We start from the raw sequence: 13,157 nt of genomic DNA, 5'->3' as shown, positions 1-13,157 counted from the left end.
GCCCAAGCGGACCAGATGTTAGCCCGGTTGAACGGCCAAGTCCTTTTGTTATCTCGGTTTTCGCTGGGGTTGAAACAAACATGTTGTTTGCCCGGTTTGGTTGGTTTTTTTTGGATCAAAAGAAGGCCCATAGCCCGGTTTACCCCAGTTCTTCAGCGTTCTTCAGGAAGACGAAGAACACCAAGAACAGTGGGGGGTTTGGGATAGATTCTATGGCCTTTGCCCTAAATGCTACGTTTTTGTGCCCTAATATGTGCAATACGAGAGAAAATAACAACGAAATGAGGGTGGAATGACTTACCAGTGAAGAGTAGGACTTAATCCTTCAAGCACGAAGAATGGCAGCGAGTCTGGATGAGGATGCAAGAGCTCTGGGATCGAATGTCGAAATGGCAGTAAGAGGATTTGGAGTTCGAGCAGGGCATGTATGTATAAGCAAAGAAAACCGCCCAAATTCAAATTCTGGCAAAAACGGCGGGTTGGCTGCCCGATGACCAATGGCAGACCGCCACGTGTCCCCATTTATGGCTTTGACAAGACTGAAGCGACGGGTTGAAAAGACGAAGAGCCAACCGAGCTACTTTCGACGAGAATAGGTCAGCCGAGGAATATAACCGGTCAAATCTGCGGACAATTACGTCAACTAGCTCGGTCGAGGCTTGGCATCTTGACGACCGGAGAAACGTTATCTCGGTCCAGGTGAGTAATCCCAGTCACGCTTCCGCGGACGGAATTAAGGGGCAATTGAGAGGGTGATTTATGATCTGGAGTTGGGCCGAGATATCGACCGATCAGGTTGAGAGCCCAGCAGTGCATTGGGCCGAGATGATCCACTGTTCGCCCAGAGAAGGGCTGCCAAAACTTGGGCCGGGCAGAGTTTGGACCGAGTGTGTGCCACCCCGGACCGTACAGAAATTGCTCGGCCAGGAAGTGACCGGTCAGACCAGGATGCTCGGTCCGAGGATGGTCGAAGCCAGACAGGCTGAGAGACCGGCGCCCGGAAAGGCGCGGTCAGCCGAGGTAGTTGATTGACCGGCAGGAAGGCCAACCAAAGGAGGTGCCCGGGCTAGGCTTTGCCGAGATGCCGCCTAGCCCGGTCATCCACGTGTTTGTCCGGCTAGGCGCATGAGTATGAAGCATGACATGGCCGAGGAAGAGCAGCTCGGCTGCCGAGCTCCAGCTGCGAAGTCAGGCAGTTGAGGTTAGGTGGTGAATGGCATGGTTTATGCTGACAGATGGGATAGCAGAGCCACGTGTCAGGAGACGACTAGGAGTGGATATGGGGGTCAGAAGGTATATAAGCATGTCTGCGCCCCCCATACGCAACACACGAACACATCTGTAAGGATTTCTTACACTCAAACACTCTCTCCCTTCTCTCTATCCATCCTAAGGTGTGTGCTAACTTGACCGTCGGAGGGTTTTTCCGGCCACACACTGCCGGGTAGCTCACCATTACTTGCTCGCAGGTGATCGGACATCGACGGAGCTCGGAAGAAAGGAATACGGGCACGCTGAAATATTTGCTCCCCGTACAGATGGTATTGACTATGTTGATTTTGATTTTTGTGACCTAAAATGTGGAGTTTTCCGAAATGGGTTTAATCCCAAATTATTTTGCTAAATACTTGTGGGCTTGCTTAGTTATTAAAATCACGAGAATGATTTAATGGAGTTTCTTTATGGAGATAGGAAATGTTTGGTTTTTGGTGAAAACCCTAGACATTCAGGGATTTTTGGAAAAATGTGGAAGATGTCCATACAATTCCTTTTTTTCTTGAAATCGAAGTGATTGATTATAAATTCCTTACTATGTTTGCAAGAATGGTAATCTTCTATTTATATATATATATATATATATGGTATAAATGGATGCTTAATGGTGGGCTTGTGAAGAATAACGAAGGAAAGAAAAATGAACTAATGACTAAGTTATAATGTGTACAGGGCACACTTCAAGAGGGACAAGCACTCCGTTGTAGCATTGTGAGTAGTAGTACTATAGTCGTACATTCAATTATCGTTAATGATTTTCATTGTTAAGATTATGTTCCTTGCAAGTAATTAAGTTAACATTATGTTGATTGGGAAATGTAGAGGCATTAGTGAGCAGTACATTATGTTTACTGTTGACGATGAATACTAACATTCTGTTATTTACAAGATAGCTTACGAACAAATGGAACGTATAAGCAATATGGAACTATGGTATCCACGTATCTCTGAACCCATTCAATCGGTAAAATGTGCTTACCTTTTTGTTAATAATTATCAGGAATGTCCTGTTAAACTTAAGTCAACTATGTTAACGTATATAAACGATCAAACAAAGGTGTATGCTTCTATATGCTACCGATGAATAGATCAAGTGAACTACACCATTCTTAATGAATAATTAGCTAAGACCACGGATTGTTTTATATGTTAATACCTGCTAAGTATTATGATAAACAACGGATTGACTTACGGATGGCTCAACCTAAAGACAAAATTAAATATCGATGACCTTGTCATGTAACCCACATTATGATGTAACCTGTTCTGTCTTTGCTAAGTGTACTGTAATGACATGATATAACAAGAAATGTTCTGTGTTCTAATATGTTACGTGTTGAATTAATGAACAGTTGGCCATATATGTAAAGTATTCATGACATCCGTAGCACACGACCCTTACCCGGGGGTAATAATACCGTGTTTTCAAGTATGTTTTCAAGTATGTTACAAGTTCAAGTATGTTTTCAAGTATGTTACAAGTTCAAGTATGTTTTCAAGTATGTTTTCAAGTATGTTACAAGTTCAAGTATGTTTTCAAGTATGTTACAAGTTCAAGTATGTTTTCAGGTATGTTTTCAAGTAGGTTACAAGTTTAAGTATGTTACAAGTTTACGTATGTTATAAGTTCTCAGTATCGGGGGATTCCCCTCATGGAATTAACAAGTATGCTTTATATTGATTTGTTAGCACTATCGAAGTGCCAAGTATAATCAAGTATGAATTCCGATTTCTGTTTATGATTCAAGTATAATGCATATGTATGAATTTGTTTCCGTTTATGGTATGACATGATATGAATGGTTTGGTCTATAAGACCTATTAATTACTAGTATGGAACAAAGTGCTACTTGGAACTAAGTGCTACATTGTGAGCCACCTCTAAAGTCCATGCACCTCTTGAATTCATGCAATCTTTCAAGGGCTTCATGCCAACTTTTCAAGGGCTTAATGCCAATCTTTCAAGGGCTTCATGCCAACTTTTCAAGGGCTTAATGCCAATCCTTCAAGGGCTTCATGCCAACTTTTCAAGGGCTTTATGCCAACCTTTCAAGGGCTTATTGCCAATATATTTAAAGGCTTAATGTTGATACGTTCAAGAGCTCAATGCCAACATGTTTAAGGGCTTCATGCCATAAGTTTAAGGGCTATATGCCATGCTACTACATTCAAGGGCTTATGCCACTCTGTACAAGGGCTTCAAGCCGCTATGTTTCAAGATATTATGTTTCAAGCCATTATGTTTCAACACTGGGCCTAAGGCCGTTATGAAATTAGTACAAAATCAATTAACCTTATGTCCTCTTATTTATGTATGCATTGAAATGTTTTATAATTCAAGTTGAGTATTGAATTGTTATATACTATTATTCACTGAGCCTCGCTCACTTTGTGTTATGTTTATTCTGTAGGTAATCACTTTGGGAGTCCGTCTTAACCTTTAATGCTCACCCTTCAGTTGTCAACCTCAGTATGCCCAGGCTCCCAAACCAAGCTCATGCATTTATGTGAAGTTTTGTTAAAAATTTTAGTTTGCACTTTAATTATTTATCTAAGGTGAAGATGTATGTATATAACCCATTTCTTTACCAATGTTCGGTTATACGCTCAATTATGTATATGGGTATGTATTTAGATATAAAGCTCTCATGGATGTGATCCTGGCATGTTAGTTTTAGCTCAATGGATGTTATTCTATGTTACTTTGTAATATTAAATGCTTCCATTTAGGCCCCATATAGTATGTATATCAGGTTAAGTGTCCATTTCTGCATAGGTCATGCCTGAACTTTTAGGGGCGAGTTTGAGGCGTGACATTGACACTGGAGCAACTCGTCACATATGTGCGGACAAAAAGATATTCACTACCTACAATGAGGCTGCAAATGGTGAACAACTTTTCATGAAAAATTCTTCTACTTCTACTGTGGCTGGACAAGGGAAAGTGATCGTGAAGATGACATCAAGGAAAAAACTGACCCTCAACAACGTATTGCATGTACCTGACATCCGGAAGAATTTAGTTTCTGGTTCTTTATTAAGTAAAAATGGTTTTAGGCTTGTTTTCGAGTCTGATAAATTTGTATTAACAAAGAGTGGGATGTATGTTGGTAAGAGATACATGAGTGATGGTCTCTTTAAGTTGAATATAATGATAGTTGTACTGAAAGTTGCTATGAATAAGAATAAAACATCTTTTGTTTATATTCTTGAGTCGAATTTATGGCATGGTAGATTAGGACATGTAAATTATGATGCTTTGCGTAGATTAATTGATTTGGATTATACACCATAGTTTGAAATTAATCCTAATCATAAATGTGAAGTTTGTGTAGAAGCGAAACTAACTAAGGCTCCATTTAAATCGGATGAAAGGAAAACCGAACCTCTAGAATTAATTCATACTGATGTATGTGATCTAAAATTTATTCAAACTAAAGGAGGCAAAAAGTATTTCATTACATTTATCGATGATTGCACAAGATATTGTTATGTTTATTTACTTAGAAGTAAAGATGAAGCCTTAGAAATGTTTAAACTCTACAAAACAGAAGTTGAAAAATAACTTGGTAAAACCATTAAAATGGTTAGAAGTGATAGGGGTGGTGAATATGATGCACCATTAAATGAATTTTGTGCACAACATGGCATTATTCACTAAACTACAACACCATATTCTCCTCAGCAAAATGAAAATGCTGAAAGAAAGAATAGAACCCTTAAAGAAATGATGAATGTCATGTTACTAAGTTCAGGCTTACCACAGAACTTGTGGGGGGAAGCAATATTGTCTGCTAATTATGTTCTTAACAGAATACCCCACAAGAAAACCAACAGCACTGCTTATGAATTGTGGAAAGGTCAACCGCCTTCCTACAAATACTTAAAAGTGTGGGGTTGTTTGGCAAAAGTTGAAGTTCCTGTTCCTAAAAAGACTAAGATTAGACCAAAAACAGTAGATTGTGCATTTATTGGTTGTGCTCAGAATAGTAGTGCATATCGGTTTCAGACTTATAAATCAGACACAAGAGACTAGTAATGGTCTAAACCAACAGGATTTAACTGATGATGAACCAAGAAGAAGTAAGAGAGTGAGAACATCAAAATCCTTTGGTCCAGATTTTCTGACATACTTGTTAGAAAATGAAGCTCAAAGCTTTAAGGCAACAATGACAGGTCCTGAAGCACCTTTGTGGAAAGAGGTTGTTAATAATGAAATTGAATCCATTATGCAAAATCATACTCGAGAATTGGTGGATCTTCCACCAGGTTCTAAACATCTTAGATATAAATGGATATTCAAGAGAAAAATGAAAGCAGATGGTTCAATTGACAAATATAAAGTAAAACTTGTAGTTAAAGGTTACAGACAAAAGGAAGGTCTGGACTATTTTGACACATATTCCCCTGTGACAAGAATAACATCCATTCTCATGCTTATTGCTATAGCAGCGTTGTATAATTTAGAGACACATCAAATGGATGTTAAGACAGCTTTCTTAAACGGTGATCGAAATGAAAAGATCTATATGGAGCAACCCGAAGGGTTTGTAGTGTCGAGGTAAGAAAAGAAAGTTTGTCGGCTTGTAAAGTCTCTTTATGGATTAAAACAAGCGCCTAAGCAATGGCATGAAAAATTTGATCATGCAATGCTTACTAATGGGTTTAAGATAAACGAATGTGACGAATGTGACAAATGCGTCTATGTTGAAAACACTGACCAAGGATATGTCATAGTTTGTCTTTATGTGGATGACATGCTTATCATTGGAAGCAGTCAAAACATGATCAAATCAACCAAACAAATGCTTAACAAAAGATTTGATATGAAAGATATGGGGATCGCAGATGTTATATTAGGAATGAAAATTACTAAAACATCTGACGGATATGCATTATCTTAATCACATTATATTGAGAAAATTCTTGGTAAATTTATCGAGGATGATATGAATTTAGCTAGAACACCTGTAGACGTCAATCTTTATTTATCGAAAAATAAAGATGATGCAGTGTCTCAGTTAAAATACTCCCAAATCATTGGAAGTCTAATGTACCTAATGAATTGTACTCGTCCTGATATAGTTTATGCTATCAGTAAATTGAGTAGGTACACTAATAACCCGGAGAAGACCATTGGAAGGCAATCATTCGGGTTCTTAGATATCTAAGATTTACTCGTGATCATGATTTAAACTTTACTCGATATCCAGCAGTACTCGAAGGTTATTGTGATGCCAATTGGATATCGGATACTAAAGATTCAAAATCCACTAGTGGATATGTCTTTACTCTAGGGGGCGCTGCTGTTTCTTGGAAATCCACAAAACAAACTTGCATCGCACGATCCACAATGGAATCTGAGTTCATTGCTTTAGACAAAGCAGGAGAAGAAGCAGAATGGCTTCGTCACTTCTTAGAAGACATTCCAATGTGGCCAAAACCTGTGCCAACTATTTGCATTCATTGTGATAGTCAATCTGCAATAAGCAGGGCACAGAATCATATGTATAACGGTAAGTCACGACATATTCGTTGTCGACATAATACCGTAAGGCAATTGTTGTCAAACGGAATAATATCAATAGATTATATAAAATCTAAAGAGAATATTGCGGATTCGTTAACAAAATGTTTGACAAAAGAGCTAGTGTATAGTTCATCGAAGGGGATGGGATTAAAGCCTATCACATAAGAGTCGTCATAATGGTAACCCTACTTATATGACTGGAGATCCCAAGAACTAAGTTCAAATGGACAACTAAGTTATGTATGGCTAGCCAGAAATCACCAAGGGATTAAAATTCCTTACCCATTCCTATGGTGAGAGTAATATCTGCAACATACGTTGTATGCAGGGGTAAAAGGATAAGTTTTGCTTTTAATGATTACTTATATCTTGATTTAGGTATAAAATCAAGATGAGTATAAGGAGATACTCACAATAAGAATCACCTATATGAGTGTCGAACTGGGGCCGGTTCTATGAGAATATAAGAGGCTAAATTCTCTAGGAACACTTATGAAAATCAGGAGTGTTCAAGGCCAAAATGAACACAACAGTAAGAACCACAATGTGTTAGAAGATATTTTGTGTGAAATCTATTGTCTTGGCTTACACAAACGGCTGAAAAATTCAAGGCATAGCGTTCATTGGTTAGCTAGTAATTCTGATAGGTTATCACTAGGGAAGGTTCAAGACCGAAAGCTACCTATCCTGTCGTTGTCATCAAATTCCATTTATGTGGGGGATTGTTGGAAATGGTTTAGAAATTCTGGGTTAATAAACAAAAATTTTTCCATAGTTTGGTCTATTTTTTAGGTGGACCCCGTGCGTCGATTTTCATGGGTCAAAGTGGTAACGCGTTCTATGTCGCGTTGTGATTCACGTGGTATATTTGGTTGCTCAAAACCATTACCGAGTGAATGGGAAATTGAAGCCAAAGTATGCTCCATGGAAATGGAGTTTTGGTGGAAAATCCTTAAAGGTTTGAATAAGGCTTGTCCCACATTGGTTTGGTAGAAAGTTTTGAATGGGTTTATAAAGCATGGGATTGGAACTTGGGGTGTACTCCAAGGGGTACCCAAGTGTTTTAGAGAGGGAGGTTATGTGCAAAATGGGCTAGACCTATTAGACCCAAAAATCACCACACACGCGGGCGCGCCGCCGCCACTGTCCGTCCAGTCGGTCTGGCGGGCTAGGTTGGGCCTAGGCTTGGACGCGGGTGCGTGGTGTGAGGTTGGGATGGGCTTGTCCGGCCCAATACCTTTCTTTTTGAGTCAAAAACATTTGAATTGAATTTTATTTTTTGAAAAATAAAATCCATAATTCAAATTAATTTCAGAAATAAACTGGTCTGGTTTTACTGTACACCCAAACAAGGCCCTTCTCGTCTTTTATCTGTTTGAAATTTTGAACCCAACAGACTTGTATCTGTTTATTCAAACTGAACAGGTATCATACCTGTTCAAATAGGTTTTGCACCTGTTTAATTCAAAACTAACAGCCACAATTCTGCCTATAAATAGATCAGCCCTTCATTTGATTTTTACATTCAGAAATTTCATACTTCACTTCTGCAAATTTATTCTTCATATTGCTCTATTTAATTTTTGTAAGAAAGAGTATAAACACTTAGTGTGCTCGTTAGGCAAACAATTTGTAGTGCTGCTATTGTTTGTAGTTGATCATTTCATCTTGGGAGATAGACGTCCATATTCTGAAAGCACCGAGGAGAGGACGAATCTGTCTTAAGGACACAGTGTCAAACACTGGACTTGATCAGATATTTATTAGAAGAAATTAATTAAGTAAGTTGTTTAATTTATTATTCTGTTTTATTTGTTTATTAAATCAGATTTTAATTTTGTTTTTGTAACAAAATAAAATTTATTTTTATTTATTTATTTCTAGTTTGATTTTTATAATCAAACAAATTCTCTCATTTCCTTTATTTCTTTATATTTTTGTTGTTATTTAGTATACAACAGAATTTAATCTATTTAAATACAGTGAAGATTGTCCAACAAGGAGATGTGATAAGCTTGGTAGGTGTTTGCAGCTACGGATTGTTTGTTTGGGTCTATGTTATAGAGAGACAGAGAGAGAGAGAGATGAGTGTTTGTTTGGGTCTAAATTCTAAAGAGAGAAAGAGATGAGTATTTGTTTGAGTCTAAATTCTAGATATATATATATATATATATATATATATATATATATATATATATATATATTTGATGATGGTATGAGAGATGTGTGGTTTTCCATAGGATGAGAAAGAAATGAGTGAAGAAGAAGAAAAGAAAAAGAAAATAGAAAAATTAAAGCAAAATGAGAGAGAATGTTCTAATTTGTAATGGCATTAAAAAAAAAATTAGAGAAAGAAATAAGAGAAATTTAGACTTTTTACAACTTCTGTTACGTCTATCTGAAATTGCACTCTGGTATAATGTTCAAGGGATTCAAATGTTACAAATGAAATTACAGGAAGCTCCGTATTTTTTAGGTAAACCATAGGAGGGTTAAAGTGTAATTTACCCTTTTATTATATAGGTGAGCAGTTATAAATTTTATTTTTTTAGTTAATTTAGTTAAATAAAAAATTCTGATAAGAAATATTTGTAATTTTGCAAATTATAAGGACTAATTTGTATTTAAAATAAATCTTATGTATTTGTAATTAAAAAAAATAATTACAAATTATTGACTACGCAAGTGAGAATTGTGCGATTCTGCACATTTTTGAATAGTCCAAATGGCTGAAACTTTTCTATTTTTTATTCATATAATATCTCTCCATTATTTAAAATGGAATCCCGCTAAGGTGGCGATAGTCGAAATTGGCAACCATTGAAAACAAAAAAAAATGGCATATTATTACATTATTATTATAATTTCCCAACCTGCATTCTCTTCTCTTCTATATAAATATATGCCAAACCAGTGAAAGAAAAACAAACACAGACCAAAGAGCAAAGTTCTATAGGGAAAAAAAAAAAAGAAAAAACGAAACAAACATTAGAATTGAAGATATGGAATTGCTCTTCAAATCTGCTTTCTCTGTGGGGTTGCTCTTCTTAACCAGTTTCATCCTCTATCTCTTCAATAGATTTTGGGTGAGGCCTCAGAGGCTTCGATCAAAGCTTCGTACCCAAGGTCTGAGAGGTCCTTCACCTTCATTTCTTCTTGGTAACACTCCTGATTTCATCAGATTCCAACCCAAAGACATCAAAGCTCTTACTCAAGATGGTGAAGCCACACACGATTGGGCTCGATTCACCTTCCCATTATTCGACCATTGGACTAAACAGTATGGTATGTATTAACCAATTGCAAAACCCATTTACTGCTATACTTGTTCATGTAATTTCCAATCACAAATGTTGATTTGGAGTGGATTTTGACAGGTCAAAGGTACAACTTTGCTTTGGGAACATATCAAGTGGTTTACATTACTGATCCACATTTGGCCAAGGAAATAAGCCTCTCCACATCACTCAAGTTGGGAAAGCCTTTTTTCCTACAAAAGAACTCAGAAACCTTGCTCGGTAAGGGCATACTTACCTCAGATGGAGAGTTCTGGGCTCACCAAAGAAAAACCATAGCTCCTGAGTTCTATGCGGATAAAGTTAAGGTACTAATACAAATATAAAATATTCACCGTAGCTGTTACAATTTGAATTTGCAAACTATTTACTCCATAGAGAAATTGATCAAATGGGAAAAATATGATGCAGAATTTGGTGCACATAATGTTAGACTCTGCAAACAAACTAATCAACACATGGGAGACTGAAATAGAAAAACAAAGTGGGACAGCAAATATCAAGGTTGATGAGGATTTGCAGAGCTTTGCTTCTATTGTCATCTCTGAAACATTGTTTGGGCATAGCAATTCCAAAGTGATTAATGAATTGCAATCAAGGTTCAAGCGTCTCGAAAGGGCCATGAAAACTCCACTCCTAGTCAGCGGCATTCCTGGTTTGTGGTAGGTGTTTGAAGATCTTTTTATCATGTGTCATTTTGGATTTGTGAAGTAATTATTTTTAAGTATTTCTGCTTCTTTTTTTGTCTTTAGATTGCTTTTAAAAATAGTTGTTATTTAGGTACATTCCAACCAAGAGCAATTTAGAGAAATGGAGATTGAAGAAAGAGATACATTCACTGATTATGAGTATTGTAAAAGAGCATTCATCTAAGGTAGATGTACTACAAGCGATCATCAATGGAGCTAAGATGAGTGCTCCTGGACTAGCTGCAGCAGAACAACTCATAGTCGACAACTGTAAGAATGTTTACCTAGCAGGGCTTGAAAGCACAGCAAACACTGCAGCCTGGACCTTGATGTTGCTTGCAACACATCCAGAATGGCAAGATCGTGCCCGTGCAGAGGTTGCTGAAGTTTGTGGTGAAAGCTTGCCCGATGCCACTATGCTTGGCAAAATGAAAGTGGTAAGTATGAGTCAAGAAATTTTTGCATTAAAAATTTGTGGATGAGTTTTTTCCTCGTGCACAATCTGTTCATTAGCAAGATTTGTGAAAATTAATTATATTTTCCTTTAATTTGAATTGTAGTTGACATCAGTCATTCAAGAATCATTAAGACTCTACCCTCCAGGACCCTTTATAGCAAGAGAAACCCTAGAAGATATGAAGTTCGGAGACCTTGAAATTCCAAAAGGTGTTGGCGTTTGGGTTGCTGTGATGCCACTTCACCATGACCCTGAACTTTGGGGTCCTGACCCAAGCAAATTTAACCCGGATAGGTTTGCTAATGGCATAGGAAGTGCTTGCAAAATCCCTCAAGCATATATTCCTTTTGGTAATGGTCCCCATATCTGTGCTGGACAATTATTTGCGATGCTGGAGATAAAGGTTGTTCTAGCTATCATTCTCTCCAAATTTTCCTTTTCCCTTGATGCAAATTATGTCCACTCCCCAGTGATGGAGAATATTATACGACCAGGACATGGAGTAAACCTTATCATGCAGAAGTTGACTAAGTGAATCTTTGAGGAATACTAAAGAATCATATCTAATGCTATATAAAGGAATTGGGTGATTATGTGGTTTCATGTATACATGTTAGTTGTCGGGCAGACACAATGCATGAGCAAGTCTAGTTATGTAATAAAGTAAAAGAATGACGTTCAGTTCTTCCATTTTTGTAAAATTGTAATAAGCTTGAAAAATATACATAACAATGAAGTGTCTGTGAAAAGAGTTGTTTACTTTCATCATCTGTGTAGGTTAGGTTGCTTCCTGTTTCCGAGGTCTATCTCAAGTAAGCTGTGTTGTATTATTTAGGATTTTTTTTTTTTTTCTTTTCATTTAAATTCAGTGACTTCCAAAACAAAACGTTTAACATTAAATTTTGAATGTGTAATACAATCTTTTGTGTAGTACAGATTTAAATTAATAAACGTAGCATGCACAATATCATATTTGAGCCATTCACGCAAAAAAAATTTATCATTCACCCAAAAAAAAAATATTTGAGCCATGTATTTTCTGAGCTTTGAGTACAAAATATAAGACTAAGATAAATACAGCTTCACTAGTTCCATTTTGGATAAATTACACTTTGTTCCTTTTATGTTTAGTTACTTCCTCACTTTGACTCTTAAAACTTATTTTTTTCCACTTTGATTCTTCAAGTTTCAAGTTTTTCCAAATTTACTTCTAAAGTAAGGGTGATCACAAATCGGGTAGGGTCGGGTGGTATCCCATCCGCCATCCGTTCAAAATTGGGCGGATTGAAAAAAATCAATCAACATCCATCCACCATCTATTGAGCGGACCATGCAGGTTGGCGGATAGATGCGATCAGTTTGGCGGTTTGGACTTTACAAATTTTAGACATTTTTTTAAATTATAATTCATAACTTTTACAATCTCTAATAAATGGTAATATGAAAAAAATATGCATTATTTGTCTATAATAGACCATGGCACCATGGATGCATATTTTTTAGGTATTGTTTTACATTTTCACAAAAGTATATATTTTATTATTTCTAATCTATGTTGTTACTCGTTAGTGGTTTCTTTTTTTCTTTTTCTTTTTTTTTTTTTGAATTTCATTTACGATGGATCAGGTTCATGCGGGTGCGGGATAGTTGATCCGCTATCCGAACTGCATTTTCAAATTTTGAAATACTTCATCCGCATCCATCCGCCAAAAGACACTCATCTGTCCAAAATCAATTTGGTTGGGTCGGTTTTGTCGGGTTGTATGGGTTGGACAGATCCATAATCACCCTTATTCTAAAGTTAATTTATGTTCAAAATTAGACAGAAAATGCCATGATAATTGTCAGATAATATAAAAAAATATTATTATATTAGGATTTGAGTTTGTGTCAAAAAAGTGAGTTATATA

The 13,157-nt window shown here is 36.8% G+C and overlaps 1 protein-coding gene across 1 annotated transcript; it reads left to right on the top strand.

The window, feature by feature from the left end:
* The first annotated feature begins 9,703 nt into the window (after positions 1 to 9,703).
* Positions 9,704 to 12,012, top strand: LOC114314190 (cytochrome P450 714C2). Its single transcript, XM_028260652.2, has 5 exons — positions 9,704 to 10,090; positions 10,183 to 10,409; positions 10,513 to 10,763; positions 10,882 to 11,227; positions 11,351 to 12,012. Exons 1-5 carry the CDS (start codon positions 9,808 to 9,810, stop codon positions 11,780 to 11,782), a joined length of 1,539 nt encoding a protein of 512 aa, XP_028116453.2. The 5' UTR covers positions 9,704 to 9,807; the 3' UTR covers positions 11,783 to 12,012.
* The last annotated feature ends 1,145 nt before the right edge of the window (positions 12,013 to 13,157 follow it).

The sequence above is a fragment of the Camellia sinensis genome, chromosome 3 (assembly GCF_055761805.1).
Source record: "Camellia sinensis isolate YWXY chromosome 3, ASM5576180v1, whole genome shotgun sequence".
Taxonomy (NCBI): Eukaryota; Viridiplantae; Streptophyta; class Magnoliopsida; order Ericales; family Theaceae; genus Camellia; species Camellia sinensis.
This window is presented reverse-complemented; position numbering and strand designations above follow the sequence as displayed.